Source organism: Bombina bombina, chromosome 12 (assembly GCF_027579735.1).
Source record: "Bombina bombina isolate aBomBom1 chromosome 12, aBomBom1.pri, whole genome shotgun sequence".
Taxonomy (NCBI): domain Eukaryota; kingdom Metazoa; phylum Chordata; class Amphibia; order Anura; family Bombinatoridae; genus Bombina; species Bombina bombina.
The window spans coordinates 11,192,683-11,210,575 of NC_069510.1; the positions used below are offsets into that span (position 1 = coordinate 11,192,683).

Here is a 17,893-nt window from a genome sequence, read left to right on the forward strand (position 1 = left end):
TATCTGTACATAGGCTGACTGACCCATTATCATATCTGTACATAGGCTGACCAATCCATGGTCATATCTGTACATAGGCTGACCAATCCAAGGTCATATCTGTACATAGGCTGACCAATCCATGGCCATATCTGTACATAGGCTGACCAACTCATGGTCATATCTGTACATAGGCTGACCAATCAATTTTCATATCTGTACATAGGCTGACCAATCCATTGTCATATCTGTACATAGGCTGACCAATCAATTTTCATATCTGTACATAGGCTGACCAATCCATGGCCATATCTGTACATAGGCTGACCAATCCATGGCCATATCTGTACATAGGCTGACCAACTCATGGTCATATCTGTACATAGGCTGACCAATCAATTTTCATATCTGTACATAGGCTGACCAATCCTTTGTCATATCTGTACATAGGCTGACTGACCCATTATCATATCTGTACATAGGCTGACCAACCAATTGTTATATCTGTATAAAGGCTGCCAACCCATTGTCATATCTGTACATAGGCTGACCAATCAATTTTCATATCTGTACATAGGCTGACCAATCCTTTGTCATATCTGTACATAGGCTGACCAATCCATTGTCATATCTGTACATAGGCTGACCGACCCATTGTCATATCTGTACATAGGCTGACCGACCCATTGTCATATCTGTACATAGGCTGACCGACCCATTGTCATATCTGTACATAGGCTGACCGACCCATTGTCAAATCTGTACATAGGCTGACCGACCCATTGTCATATCTGTACATAGGCTGACCGACCCATTGTCATATCTGTACATAGGCTGACCGACCCATTGTCATATCTGTACATAGGCTGACAAATCAATTTTCATATCTGTACATAGGCTGACCAATCCATGGCCATATCTGTACATAGGCTGACCAATCCATGACCATATCTGTACATAGGCTGACAATCCATGGTCATATCTGTACATAGGCTGACAATCCATGGTCATATCTGTACATAGGCTGACAATCCATGGCCATATCTGTACATAGTGACAATCCATGGCCATATCTGTACATAGGCTGACCAATCCATGGCCATATCTGTACATAGGCTGACCAATCCATGGCCATATCTGTACATAGGCTGACCAATCCATGGCCATATCTGTACATAGTGACAATCCATGGCCATATCTGTACATAGTGACAATCCATGGCCATATCTGTACATAGTGACAATCCATGGTCATATCTGTACATAGGCTGACCAATCCATGGCCATATCTGTACATAGGCTGACAATCCATGGCCATATCTGTACATAGGCTGACAATCCATGGCCATATCTGTAGATAGGCTGACAATCCATGGCCATATCTGTACATAGGCTGACCAATCCATGGCCATATCTGTACATAGGCTGACCAATCCATGGCCATATCTGTACATAGGCTGACCAATCCATGGCCATATCTGTACATAGTGACAATCCATGGCCATATCTGTACATAGGCTGACAATCCATGGTCATATCTGTACATAGTGACAATCCATGGTCATATCTGTACATAGGTTGACCAATCAATTTTCATATCTGTACATAGGCTGACCAATCATTGTCATATCTGTACATAGGCTGACCAATCCATTGTCATATCTGTACATAGGCTGACCAATCCATGGTCATATCTATACATAGGCTGACCAATCCATTGTCATATCTGTATATAGGCTGCCCAATCCATGGTGATATCTGTACATAGGCTGACTAATCCATCCTCATATCTGTACACAGGCTGACCAATCCATTTCCATCTCTGTACATAGGCTGACCAATCCATTTTCCTATCTGTAGATAGGCTGACCAATCCATTTTCATATCTGTAGATAGGCTGACCAACCCATTGTCATATCTATACATAGGCTGACCAACCCATTGACATATCTGTACATAGGCTAACCAACCCATTGTCATATCTGTACATAGGCTGAGCAAACCATTGTCATATCTGTACACAGGCTGACCAACCCATTTTCATATCTGTACATAGGCTGACCAATCCATTATCATATCTGTACACAGGCTGACCAACCCATTGTCATATCTGTACATAGACTGACCAATCCATTGTCATATCTGTACATAGGCTGACCAATCCATTATCATGTCTGTACATAGGCTGACCAATCCATTATCATATCTGTACATAGGCTGACCAATCTATTGTCATATCTGTACACAGGCTGACCAATCCATCATCATATCTGTACACAGGCTGACCAATCCATTATCATATATGTACACAGGCTGACCAACCCATTGTCATATCTGCAAATAGACTGACTAATCCATTGTCATATCTGTACATAGGCTAACCAATCCATTGTCATATCTGTACACAGGCTGACCAACCCATTGTCATATCTGTACACAGGCTGACCAATCCATCATCATATATGTGCATTGGCTGACCAGTCCATTGTCACACATTGTCTGACAGACACACACACACATATACATATATATATATATATTTGCCTGGGATGCAAAAAGATATGTTTTTACAGACTTTAAAACATATACATTTAGAAGCTAATAAATAATATTAATCACGGCACATGTGACACCTTTAATAGATGCAATATGCTTGTACACAGAAATAGATACTGTATAATGACAAATATGCTGACCAATCAATTTTCATATCTGTACATAGGCTGACCAATCCTTTGTCATATCTGTACATAGGCTGACCAATCCATTGTCATATCTGTACATAGGCTGACCAATCCATTGTCATATCTGTACATAGGCTGACCGACCCATTGTCATATCTGTACATAGGCTGACCGACCCATTGTCATATCTGTACATAGGCTGACCGACCCATTGTCATATCTGTACATAGGCTGACCGACCCATTGTCATATCTGTACATAGGCTGACCGACCCATTGTCATATCTGTACATAGGCTGACCGACCCATTGTCATATCTGTACATAGGCTGACCGACCCATTGTCATATCTGTACATAGGCTGACCGACCCATTGTCATATCTGTACATAGGCTGACCGACCCATTGTCATATCTGTACATAGGCTGACCGACCCATTGTCATATCTGTACATAGGCTGACCGACCCATTGTCATATCTGTACATAGGCTGACAAATCAATTTTCATATCTGTACATAGGCTGACCAATCCATGGCCATATCTGTACATAGGCTGACCAATCCATGGCCATATCTGTACATAGGCTGACAATCCATGGTCATATCTGTACATAGTGACAATCCATGGTCATATCTGTACATAGGCTGACAATCCATGGTCATATCTGTACATAGGCTGACAATCCATGGCCATATCTGTACATAGTGACAATCCATGGCCATATCTGTACATAGGCTGACCAATCCATGGCCATATCTGTACATAGGCTGACCAATCCATGGCCATATCTGTACATAGGCTGACCAATCCATGGCCATATCTGTACATAGTGACAATCCATGGCCATATCTGTACATAGTGACAATCCATGGTCATATCTGTACATAGGCTGACCAATCCATGGCCATATCTGTACATAGGCTGACAATCCATGGCCATATCTGTACATAGGCTGACAATCCATGGCCATATCTGTACATAGGCTGACAATCCATGGCCATATCTGTACATAGGCTGACAATCCATGGCCATATCTGTACATAGGCTGACCAATCCATTTTCATATCTGTACATAGGCTGACCAACCCATTGTCATATCTGTACATAGGCTGACCAATCCATGGCCATATCTGTACATAGGCTGACAATCCATGGCCATATCTGTAGATAGGCTGACCAATCCATTTTCATATCTGTACATAGGCTGACCAACCCATTGTCATATCTGTACATAGGCTGACCAATCCATGGCCATATCTGTACATAGTGACAATCCATGGCCATATCTGTACATAGGCTGACAATCCATGGTCATATCTGTACATAGGTTGACCAATCAATTTTCATATCTGTACATAGGCTGACCAATCCATTGTCATATCTGTACATAGGCTGACCAATCCATTGTCATATCTGTACATAGGCTGACCAATCCATTGTCATATCTGTACATAGGCTGACCAATCCATGGTCATATCTATACATAGGCTGACCAATCCATTGTCATATCTGTATATAGGCTGCCCAATCCATGGTGATATCTGTACATAGGCTGACCAATCCATCCTCATATCTGTACACAGGCTGACCAATCCATTTCCATCTCTGTACATAGGCTGACCAATCCATTTTCCTATCTGTAGATAGGCTGACTAATCCATTTTCCTATCTGTAGATAGGCTGACCAATCCATTTTCATATCTGTACATAGGCTGACCAACCCATTGTCATATCTATACATAGGCTGACCAACCCATTGACATATCTGTACATAGGCTAACCAACCCATTGTCATATCTGTACATAGGCTGAGCAAACCATTGTCATATCTGTACACAGGCTGACCAACCCATTTTCATATCTGTACATAGGCTGACCAATCCATTATCATATCTGTACACAGGCTGACCAACCCATTGTCATATCTGTACATAGACTGACCAATCCATTGTCATATCTGTACATAGGCTGACCAATCCATTATCATGTCTGTACATAGGCTGACCAATCCATTATCATATCTGTACATAGGCTGACCAATCTATTGTCATATCTGTACACAGGCTGACCAATCCATCATCATATCTGTACACAGGCTGACCAATCCATTATCATATATGTACACAGGCTGACCAACCCATTGTCATATCTGCACATAGACTGACCAATCCATTGTCATATCTGTACATAGGCTGACCAATCCATTGTTATATCTGCACACAGGCTGACCAACCCATTGTCATATCTGTACACAGGCTGACCAACCCATTGTCATATCTGTACACAGGCTGACCAACCCATTGTCATATCTGTACACAGGCTGACCAACCCATTGTTATATCTGCACACAGGCTGACCAACCCATTGTTATATCTGCACACAGGCTGACCAACCCATTGTCATATCTGTACACAGGCTGACCAACCCATTGTCATATCTGTACACAGGCTGACCAACCCATTGTCATATCTGTACACAGGCTGACCAACCCATTGTCATATCTGTACACAGGCTGACCAATCCATCATCATATATGTGCATTGGCTGACCAGTCCATTGTCACACATTGTCTGACAGACACACACACATATACATATATATATATATTTGCCTGGGATGCAAAAAGATATGTTTATACAGACTTTAAAACATATACATTTAGAAGCTAATAAATAATATTAATCACGGCACATGTGACACCTTTAATAGATGCAATATGCTTGTACACAGATATAGATACTGTATAATGACAAATATGTTGAGATCTGTATCATGTAATGACATGTCTGCTCTTGTAGTATCCCGCCTGTAGACATTCACACTCACAGATATATATTGCCACTCTTCCCCCACATGCATGTTTTGTCACTTTCCTCTCTTTAAACATCTGCACATTAAACTGATCAAAGCTTGTGTATGGAAGTGTTCAGAGGGCTGTGACTGGTGTCAAAAGGACCTCAGAGCAGAGAACAGTTTCAAAGAGAACAAGCTTGTCAGATTCAGCCACAAGTTTGTATCCCTTCAAAGGGCCTGACAACGACACGCAGGGTTTAAACAACGGAAATCCTTGTTCTCTCCCTGTCGTTTCTGCTTTGTATCCTCTGCTCTGTGCTTTATTGAGTACAGACACAGCCTGACTTAGGACAAGACATACTTTATACCAGAGATTTATGTTCATACATGGCCTTGATCCAAATCAGCACTAAGGCAGTTATGATACCACGGATGACTGGTAATGTAGTGAGTAAAACAGAGAACCTTCTGCTGGTGCCTACTAAGTCTATAGTGATAGAAGTTTGCTAATTACACAAATCACTTACCAGTAAATGTACTCATTTGAAGAGATCAATATCAGATGGAACAAATTTGAGTGTGAAGTTCACACTCCTCATGCTTTATAAGTCAGACATTATTTTAGAAATTCTGTTGAAATGTGTATAAATAGTGACCCATTTTCAGCTGTCCCTAATGCTGCCATCACTCCTTTCCAGTCCTTCAGCCTCCCCAAATGTTTCACTCCTTATAGTATGTTATTGCTTATTGACAGCTGCTTTTGGGCGCTAGCATCCTGATCGCTGCACTTTTCCCCAGCTAATTAAAATATTTTTCCCTTCCAGGTGCAGCTGCTGGTTCCGCCTTTGGCAGTGAGTAGATCCCTTAAATTATTGTGTCCTAGTCTTCTGCATCCTCATTCCACCTCATTGCTCCATCATCTGCTCATGCATCCTCTAAGTTCTATGGGTTTCTTTTGTTTGTGTGCGCTAGACCTTGTCAGGCTTTTGGTAACTATCACCAACACTCTTTCATACAGAGTTTTAGGAAAGTTAGCTGCAAAATGGATTCTGTCTTGGAGTGTCCCCACAAAATGGGTCAGCACGTTTGATAAAATGGGAAAAACAATCTTGGAAACTCTTAGAATCAGAACATACTCAGTGTCTGTGCTGTGTAGGCAATGTTAATTTTAGCTGTAGAAATGTGTGGCTTCTTGTGTTTTGTTTTTTTGACTGTGAGCGAAGTCAGAGGGCACAACTACATTACATTTATCCTGCCAAACAACTCTGCATCTGTGCCTTCACAAGATCCAAATCAGCTATAGAAACTGGTATTTTAGTTTGCATCCAGTTTTAAGAGATTATTTTTAGCAGTTTCAGAATATATTGTCTTATTATGACCTACGGATTGCACTAAACATAAAAAAACAAAACATCTGATTGTGTTTCCAAAGAAACACAAAAAAGTAAAACTCAGTCCTGAAAAAAGAAAATGCAAAACCAATGTTCTTCATATACTAAATATTTATAGCAGTAAATAAACTTCACTAGGAAGATCTCTGTTTTTTTTCTAGCTATAGAACTGATGAAGATGGGTGTGAACAGAAACACTATTGTGTGCCAGTATAATGTCTGAAGGTTTATACCATTTTCTTAAACCCTGACGTATTGCCACTGCTTCACTGACAATTTAACTAATACGTAGAACGTATTTTATTGATAATATTTTGTATTTATTTCTCATTAGTATCAGACATGCCAAAAGCAGAGAGCATCACGACCAGATATGCTCACACCACTGAATCAGTAATCTCACATCACGTTTTTCCCACCTTATATCAAGGTTGGTCACTTCCACTTAGAAAGTTGCAGCCATTGTCCGTATAAAGCCGCTTGTTCCCTTGGCTTTTGTAGAGAAGTGCACCCTGCTAGCTCTCCATTTCTGTATTTGATTAACTTATGCAGGATACAATAACAAAGCAAGGAATTGAGAATGGGGGAACTACAATGGGCACCTGGCAGTGCCCAGTTCTGGTATATTTCTTTATGAAAAGATTTGCCAGCCACATGCAAATAATAATACACTAATAGGTCAATAACTAACATTGGAAATATATCAAATGGTAATGTAAAAGTTACCAAATTATTAATAAAAAGATGGTTTCTTATTTGTACTATGAACGGAACCTTGGGGGTTCAGCCCACTGAAAACTTTAGTGGGTCTCTAATTTATAAGCTCATTATAATGTTTGATGTGTACAAGAATTATCCATGTTTTTATGTCTGTGTGGGTACAATCAGGGTTTTGTGACCTCTGTACCAAAACAAAAAGTGCCCCTTTTAAGAAGCACTGGCATATGAATTATAGCAGCTTATTGCATTGGAACTTACTACTTACTTCAAAATCTTGCATGTCTCTTATGCGGTTTACCTCAGAGTACAATGTAGTTGTTTTAAGCTCCACTTAATAATTTTGTTAAATATCTATTGCCATAAAAATAGGCTGGCGTTGCAAATTCGCACCATAAGATAGATTTCAGACCCAGTAAAGCTCAGTAGCAATTGTACCGAGCTCAGGAAAGCAGATCATATTTATCTACAACAAATGTAGGATACAAAAAAATTCTGCTTTACTCCACCTGCCTGTGTCTCTTTAAACATAAACCCACAGTGTTACCACTTAAAGTTTATCTGAAAGGGAACAAGGTCTACATTACAGCAATTAAAAGGTAACACAGTGTTTATAGTATTTACATATAACATAACATCAAACTTACTTTTTTGATAAAATCTTGCATCATTTCCCTCCTGCATTTGCCATAAGAGTTTTAAATAGTTCATTGGGATTGGCCAAAACAAGAAGTTATAAAGGTTAGATAGACATTTGTCAGGTTGAGGGCAGCTGCAGGACAATGAGTTATAAGCAAACTTACTGCACTGGTAGATATGTAGGTTATCCTACTGGTAGAAATTCAGTAAGGAATATGAAAATGTTGGTAACAGCATAGGGCCACATATTGAAGGGATTCATTTCTCATGACATTCCCTTAAAGAGGGTGAGACCAGGTGCAAGGTAAACTGCTAGGCCTTTATCAAGTGGCAGTAACTGAAGTAATCTGTAAAGAGTAAAATTAGCTATGCTAGGTCATCAATCACATTGCAAGCATTAAATAATATTGGACACAGTTACTGACACAGTTGCTTGGCTTTATGGTAAAACAGGTCTTATATAATTCACCATTTCAGGGTGATTATTTAATATTGCCCTAGGTTATCTGCTGCTTACTCCAGGCTGAAATCCTAAATTAGTTGCATCTAGTAACTCTGATCCCTCTGTTTATGATGTTGTAATATTCTTGTTCCTTATTTTGTGAAATAATGTCTTTATTTCCTAATGGTTTGCAGTGAATCCTATTTTCCTCACTCCAAGCTCTGGTTCCCATCCTGCCCAGGAGACCGAGGGGAGAGCAGGTAAAGCAGGCACTTGTAGCACACAGTATGTTGGCAAAACAAATAGTACACATTATACTGTGTAGTATAGAAGGAACCCCTGAGATCTGTGATGTCTGAAAGTATAAATCCTCTTGTGATGCACTTTTACCTTTTAAAATAGCTGGAGAAGCCAAGCAGCTTTTGTATTAGTAATATCAAGGAGAAATGTGATAATGCCACAATATACAACAGGCACTTCTTACAACAATGCTATATGTAACTGTAACATCTGCATGCTAAAAATAAATGTATTAGTCATTGTGAGGGTAAAGCTAATACATGAGCACAAAAATACAGGGTTGCAACTACAGCACGCACCTGGTAGATGAAACAGGACATTTCTACACAAATTAAACTTTAGTCGATTCTACTAATTATGTATATGACTGACAGGCCATTGAGCTGTTGCTTATGTCACTCCAGAAGTAAACTCAGGTACTGAGGTGAGATAGTATAGAATGCACAAAACCTGCTAGATATAATTAGATCAGGACCCACTGGCGGTGAACAGAAGTGATATGATTTTATGTTTAGTGGGTTTAGTTTACCAGGTAGGAAAATCTAATAGAGTTGCCAGCTAGATCAAGGCTGTGCACTGGAGACAGACAAAAGCAGATGACAGGAAAAAAGGGCTGAGCTAAGACAGCGTCAGACAAGGGGTTAGTAAGCATCTTGTAAATATAGAACTTCTTGTTTGCTGCATCCGTTTTTCAATAGCAAAACTCCACCCATTGCTTGCTTTATGTGGAGGAGCCAATGCAGGTTTAAGTCTGCAGCTGAAAAGGCTGACTACATTCATTATGTAAGTATAAAGTGCATTGTTTTGCAGTTGTTATCTCATAAAACCAATTGAGGACAGATACAGTATGTAGCAGGGTTAGCCTTGATAAGTCTGCAAGTGCATTTCCAGTTCTGAAAATTAGAAAATGCCACAATTTTCTGTGATAAATTACATGCAAAGTTGTTCTATTGCGCATTGTATTTTACAATCCCAAGATGCTTACTTTGCTTTTAATGAAGTACTAGGGCACAATTTCAATGGCTAATAAAACAATAGCACATATCTCCCAGCTATTCATAATTAAAGGGAAATTATACGTCCCAAATGTATATTAGATATTAATAGAAGTATATGTTATAGTTTTTTTTATAAAATAATATTTTCTCTTACAAATACTGAATACGTTTTGTAGCACCACAATCTCTGTTTAAAATAAAATCTATAAATTTTCATTCCATTTCTATGTGTGTATTGTATACCCAGGAAGCTGATAAAAGGTAAAACACATCTATATATTGATATACACAATATATATTTTTTTGCATTTATTTTTCAATAAGCAGATGGCTTCTAGCATTTAGATACGAACTGTAAGCATTGAAATATGTAGCATATCTTTTTTTAATTCCCCTTATATTGAGACTGGTGCTACAGCGCAGTAATGATATTGCAAGTATATTCGTCTTTGTGACACTTTTGGGTGTTAACTACATTTGAAACTGAAATTTTACTAACCAGGAACGAAAAAGAGTTTGTTCATAAGGAGTGATCACAGTAACCTGTAGCGTAACTGATAGTAGATAGTTTTTGTGACTACTTACCTTATAATCAGAAACGTAGAGATGAAGTGAGCGACGAGAAAAGAAGATCTGATTCATCCAATCAAATGTCAAATTTACACAAATGTGTGACTGGCCATCATGACATTTATCTCAGGCAGACTTTTGGGTTATTTTTTCCCAGCTTACATCTGGGATTTACCTTTAAATAGACAGACCTATAAAAAAGGGTTCTGCTTAATACTGCAATGCTCATTAATTTTGCATGCACAGGAAAATATATTTATAAACTCATGAAAAAGTACATACAGGAAAGGATCATTATAATAAATTTCCTTTTAGGAAAGGTCTTATTTGGAGAAAATAGAAAATAGAACGCAAAAGCACTCACAAAAATATCTCTGTATGTACACACACAGAGATAGATACACAAACTCATAGGCAAACACATATACACAGTGACTGATATCTGTGTGTGTTTATACACACAAACTCATAAATCGATAGACACACATATTTTACATTTACAAACTGTATGAAATAAATTTGATGTACAGTGACAAATTTCAGTATTTTGATAACCCACCCATTGCTGATAAATCTATTGTTATCACGGGGGTTTTCCCTTTGTTCTGTCAAGTGCACTGAAAATAAAGCAAATTGTTTAGAAAATCAACAGCTCTATATTCCCCACTTGTTGTTTAAAGGGACATTATACACTATTTTTTTCTTTGCATAAATGTTTTGCAGATGATCTATTTAAGTATATAGCCCATAAAGTTGTTTTTTTTTAAAAAATGTATAGTTTTGCTTATTTTTAAATAACCTTGCTCTGATTTTTATATCAGTATCTGTGCATCTTATTCTTTATAGTAGTGTCTATTACATGCAGTTATATGAAAATTGGTGTATACTGTCCCTATATTGTAGGGTTGGTTCAGTATGCAGGTTATGGTAATAAAAAAGTTAGTCCACAGGTACCAGAGTGTAACTCACTAGCTCTGCAAATCACTAGCAGAAAAAGATGGCTACAACATATGACATCATACGGCTACAGAAGCAGTATTCTAGGTGTGTATGAGATAATCCAATCTAACATCAGTATATCTCATGGTTACATAAGCTTTTCTAGTTTATAGAGCAGAAACCATATAACATTAAAGGGACGTGAAACCCATTTTTTCTTTCATTATTAAGATAGAACACATACAAACTGACACATTTTATAGATAAAATCCAAACCTTTTTCCAGTTCTAAGCATTTGGGATAAAGAGTTTTCTACCTGTACTGGCAGTTAGCCAAACACATCGGCTGAGCCAATGACAAGAGGCATATTGTGCAGCCACCAAACAGCAGCTAGCTCCCAGTAGAGTATTGACGCTTCTGAGCCTACCTAGGTATGCTTTTCAACAAATGATAAGAAGAGTACAAAGCACATTTTATAACAAGTACATTGGAAAGTTGTTTATAATTGTTCTATCTGAATCATGAAAGTTTAATTTTGAAGGTACTGTACCTTTAACAGCATATAAACTTACTTGCACATATGCTAAATAAATTACCAGCTGTAACCAGCAAAAAAAGCGCTTATCACAGCTTTACAATGGCTTCATCCTTGAGGGCTGGGACCACAGCATATATGAGCAGTGTTCTCCCCAGTACCTATGTAATGGGTGTACCACCTAGCTAATTTTACTTACTGCCCGGCTAAAATGTAATAATAATTAATTTTTTCAAATGTGTTTTGAACAAATTATCATTGAATCAATTTATGTTAAATTATGCAATTAATATGTGCTTTGGATAGCAACATTTATAAAAAAAATAAAGTTTTATAAAAAATGTTTCATAATATTGCGAAGTATTTCACTGCCCCCACCTGACCACTTCATCATTTCTCCCGACTGGCCACATTTTTAGTGGAGAACACTGATTAGGATATCCCTGTGTGAGTCCAGGTTTAATGCCTCAGACATTCTGATTTTCTAACACATGGATATCCCAAAACAATCTGCTCTGGTCCCAACAATCAGCAACACATTTTGGACAACCTTATTTTAACCTGTCTACTGCAAGGGTTATACATCTGCAAGTCTTTGGTGTGCTTAGGTGAAAGTAGGTTCATATTTACCGTAACTAAGGTCCATAAAGACCAGTCAGCAGTTACATTGTAAACAACTAGAACCTTATAGTGTCATTTTTTTACTTTGCTGCTACTCTATCAATGAAAGGTCCAATTAGATAAAAAGAGTATGTAATCCTTACAGCCCTATGAGTGAAAATCCATGAGCCTCTAACAAGGCAGGTTGACCCATCATGACCTGGCACTGTGTACATGATATAGTTAGATGGTCTCTCACACTCTTGTAGGTTCTGTTCTAGGTCAAAGCTTTCTTTTCAGTAAGAGAGATCAAGTTCATAATTTCTGCTAAAGGTGTTCACTAAACATCACAGAAACTGTACACTATAATAAAAAATAAGGCAGGACCTTTATGGGGGTCAACCTAATTGCTTTCCTTGTGTTAGTTTTGCTGCCACAGCACACCAGTGTCTCGGTTGCAGACCCCTTGCAAAATGGCTCCCCCCATCGGCAAAAGCTGAATGACTACACAGAAGGTACGTTCCTACCCTAATAAAAGTAGAACTTTCCTTGCTATGACATTTGGATCAGTGCTTGAGTAACATAAACATATCCCAGACTCCACTGGTATGAGAGTATATAGTGCATTGGAGATTACAATTAGACAATGAAGCAATTGTAGCTGCGTATAGAGGGGTAACATTCACTGCAGGTGTTGGCACATTTTATAGAACAACATTCTAAAGGAATCCAAGTGCGATAAAGCTGTAAAAGAGACTAAGACTGTTTGTGTATTATGTGTATTTACTCATGGCTTTTATAATGACCCCCCAGCTAAGACTGTTTGTGTATTATGTGTATTTACTCATGGCTTTTATAATGACCCCCCAGCTAAGACTGTTTGTGTATTATGTGTATATACTCATGGCTTTTATAATGACACCCCCACCCCCAGCTAAGACTGTGTGTGTATTATGTGTATATACTCATGGCTTTTATAATGACACCCCCACCCCCAGCTAAGACTGTGTGTGTATTATGTGTATATACTCATGGCTTTTATAATGACACCCCCCCCCCCAGCTAAGACTGTTTGTGTATTATGTGTATATACTCATGGCTTTTATAATGACACCCCCCAGCTAAGACTGTTTGTGTATTATGTGTATATACTCATGGCTTTTATAATGACACCCCCCCCCCCCAGCTAAGACTGTTTGTGTATTATGTGTATATACTCATGGCTTTTATAATGGCACCCCCCCCCCCCCAGCTAAGACTGTTTGTGTATTATGTGTATATACTCATGGCTTTTATAATGACCCCCCAGCTAAGACTGTGTATTATGTGTATATATTCATGGCTTTTATAATGACCCCCCCCCCCAGCTAAGACTGTTTGTGTATTATGTGTATATACTCATGGCTTTTATAATGACCCCCCCCAGCTAAGACTGTTTGTGTATTATGTGTATATACTCATGGCTTTTATAATGACACCCCCCCCCCCCCAGCTAAGACTGTTTGTGTATTATGTGTATATACTCATTGCTTTTATAATGACCCCCCCCCCCCAGCTAAGACTGTTTGTGTATTATGTGTATATACTCATGGCTTTTATAATGACCCCCCCCCAGCTAAGACTGTTTGTGTATTATGTGTATATACTCATGGCTTTTATAATGACACCCCCCCCCCAGCTAAGACTGTTTGTGTATTATGTGTATATACTCATGGCTTTTATAATGACACCCCCCCCAGCTAAGACTGTTTGTGTATTGTGTGTATATACTCATGGCTTTTATAATGACCCTCCCCAGCTAAGACTGTTTGTGTATTATGTGTATATACTCATGGCTTTTATAATGACACCCCCCCCCAGCTAAGACTGTTTGTGTATTATGTGTATATACTCATGGTTTTTATAATGACACCCCCCCCCCCAGCTAAGACTGTTTGTGTATTATGTGTATATACTCATGGCTTTTATAATGACACCCCCCAGCTAAGACTGTTTGTGTATTATGTGTATATACTCATGGCTTTTATAATGACACCCCCCAAGCTAAGACTGTTTGTGTATTATGTGTATATACTCATGGCTTTTATAATGACCCCCCCCCCCGCTAAGACTGTTTGTGTATTATGTGTATATACTCATGGCTTTTATAATGACACCCCCCCCCCCCCCCCAGCTAAGACTGTTTGTGTATTATGTGTATATACTCATGGCTTTTATAATGACACCCCCCAGCTAAGACTGTTTGTGTATTATGTGTATATACTCATGGCTTTTATAATGACTCCCCCCCCCCGCTAAGACTGTTTGTGTATTATGTGTATATACTCATGGCTTTTATAATGACCCCCCCCCCCCCACAGCTAAGACTGTTTGTGTATTATGTGTATATACTCATGGCTTTTATAATGACCCCCCCCCCCCCCAGCTAAGACTGTTTGTGTATTATGTGTATATACTCATGGCTTTTATAATGACACCCCCCCCCCCCCCCCCCAGCTAAGACTGTTTGTGTATTATGTGTATATACTCATGGCTTTTATAATGACACCCCCCCCCCCAGCTAAGACTGTTTGTGTATTATGTGTATATACTCATGGCTTTTATAATGACCCCCCCCCCCCCCAGCTAAGACTGTTTGTGTATTATGTGTATATACTCATGGCTTTTATAATGACCCCCCCCCCAGCTAAGACTGTTTGTGTATTATGTGTATATACTCATGGCTTGTATAATGACCCCCCCCCCCCCCCAGCTAAGACTGTTTGTGTATTATGTGTATATACTCATGGCTTTTATAATGACCCCCCCCCCCCCAGCTAAGACTGTTTGTGTATTATGTGTATATACTCATGGCTTTTATAATGACCCCAGCTAAGACTGTTTGTGTATTATGTGTATATACTCATGGCTTTTATAATGACCCCCCCCCCCCAGCTAAGACTGTTTGTGTATTATGTGTATATACTCATGGCTTTTATAATGACCCCCCCCCCCCCCCAGCTAAGACTGTTTGTGTATTATGTGTATATACTCATGGCTTTTATAATGACCCCCCCCCCCAGCTAAGACTGTTTGTGTATTATGTGTATATACTCATGGCTTTTATAATGACCCCCCCCAGCTAAGACTGTGTATTATGTGTATATACTCATGGCTTTTATAATGACCCCCCCCCCCCAGCTAAGACTGTTTGTGTATTATGTGTATATACTCATGGCTTTTATAATGACCCCCCCCCCCCCAGCTAAGACTGTTTGTGTATTATGTGTATATACTCATGGCTTTTATAATGACCCCCCCCCCAGCTAAGACTGTTTGTGTATTATGTGTATATACTCATGGCTTTTATAATGACCCCCCCCCCCAGCTAAGACTGTTTGTGTATTATGTGTATATAGTCATGGCTTTTATAATGACACCCCCCCCAGCTAAGACTGTTTGTGTATTATGTGTATATACTCATGGCTTTTATAATGACCCCCCCCCCCCAGCTAAGACTGTTTGTGTATTATGTGTATATACTCATGGCTTTTATAATGACCCCCCCCCCAGCTAAGACTGTTTGTGTATTATGTGTATATAGTCATGGCTTTTATAATGACACCCCCCCAGCTAAGACTGTTTGTGTATTATGTGTATATACTCATGGCTTTTATAATGACACCCCCCCCCCAGCTAAGACTGTTTGTGTATTATGTGTATATACTCATGGCTTTTATAATGACACCCCCCAGCTAAGACTGTTTGTGTATTATGTGTATATACTCATGGCTTTTATAATGACACCCCCCAGCTAAGACTGTTTGTGTATTATGTGTATATACTCATGGCTTTTATAATGACACCCCCAGCTAAGACTGTTTGTGTATTATGCGTATATACTCATGGCTTTTATAATGACCCCCCCCCCCCCCAGCTAAGACTGTTTGTGTATTATGTGTATATACTCATGGCTTTTATAATGACCCCCCCCCAAGCTAAGACTGTGTATTATGTGTATATACTCATGGCTTTTATAATGACCCCCCCCCAGCTAAGACTGTTTGTGTATTATGTGTATATACTCATGGCTTTTATAATGACCCCCCCCCCCCCAGCTAAGACTGTTTGTGTATTATGTGTATATAATCATGGCTTTTATAATGACACCCCCCAGCTAAGACTGTGTATTATGTGTATATACTCATGGTTTTTATAATGACACCCCCCCCCCCAGCTAAGACTGTGTATTATGTGTATATACTCATGGCTTTTATAATGACACCACCCCCCCCCCAGCTAAGACTGTTTGTGTATTATGTGTATATACTCATGGCTTTTATAATGACCCACCCCCCCCCAGCTAAGACTGTTTGTGTATTATGTGTATATACTCATGGCTTTTATAATAACAACCCCCCCCCCAGCTAAGACTGTGTGTGTATTATGTGTATATACTCATGGCTTTTATAATGACACCCCGCCCCAGCTAAGACTGTTTGTGTATTATGTGTATATACTCATGGCTTTTATAATGACACCCCCCAGCTAAGACTGTTTGTGTATTATGTGTATATACTCATGGATTTTATAATGACACCCCCCAGCTAAGACTGTTTGTGTATTATGTGTATATACTCATGGTTTTTATAATGACACCCCCCCCCCAGCTAAGACTGTGTGTGTATTATGTGTATATACTCATGGCTTTTATAATGACCCCCCCCCCCAGCTAAGACTGTTTGTGTATTATGTGTATATACTCATGGCTTTTATAATGCCCCCCCCCCCCAGCTAAGACTGTTTGTGTATTATGTGTATATACTCATGGGCTTTTATAATGACCCCCCCCCAGCTAAGACTGTTTGTGTATTATGTGTATATACTCATGGCTTTTATAATGACCCCCCCCCCCCCCCAGCTAAGACTGTTTGTGTATTATGTGTATATACTCATGGCTTTTATAGTGACACCCCCCCCCCCAGCTAAGACTGTTTGTGTATTATGTGTATATACTCATGGCTTTTATAATGACACCCCCCCCTTCACCAGCTAAGACTGTTTGTGTATTATGTGTATATACTCATGGCTTTTATAATGACCCCCCCCCCCCAGCTAAGACTGTTTGTGTATTATGTGTATATACTCATGGCTTTTATAATGACACCCCCCCCCAGCTAAGACTGTTTGTGTATTATGTGTATATACTCATGTCTTTTATAATGACCCCCCCAGCTAAGACTGTTTGTGTATTATGTGTATATACTCATGGCTTTTATAATGACACCCCCCCCAGCTAAGACTGTTTGTGTATTATGTGTATATACT

At 39.2% G+C, this 17,893-nt stretch overlaps 1 protein-coding gene across 1 annotated transcript in view; it reads left to right on the forward strand.

The window, feature by feature from the left end:
- NTNG2 (netrin G2) overlaps positions 1 to 17,893 on the forward strand; it is a 251,734-nt gene that overhangs the window by 142,553 nt on the left and 91,288 nt on the right. Inside the window, exon 4 of the mRNA XM_053695408.1 lies at positions 6,279 to 6,305. Coding sequence (XP_053551383.1) covers positions 6,279 to 6,305 — 27 coding nt within the window. The remainder of the gene's footprint in view (positions 1 to 6,278; positions 6,306 to 17,893) is intronic.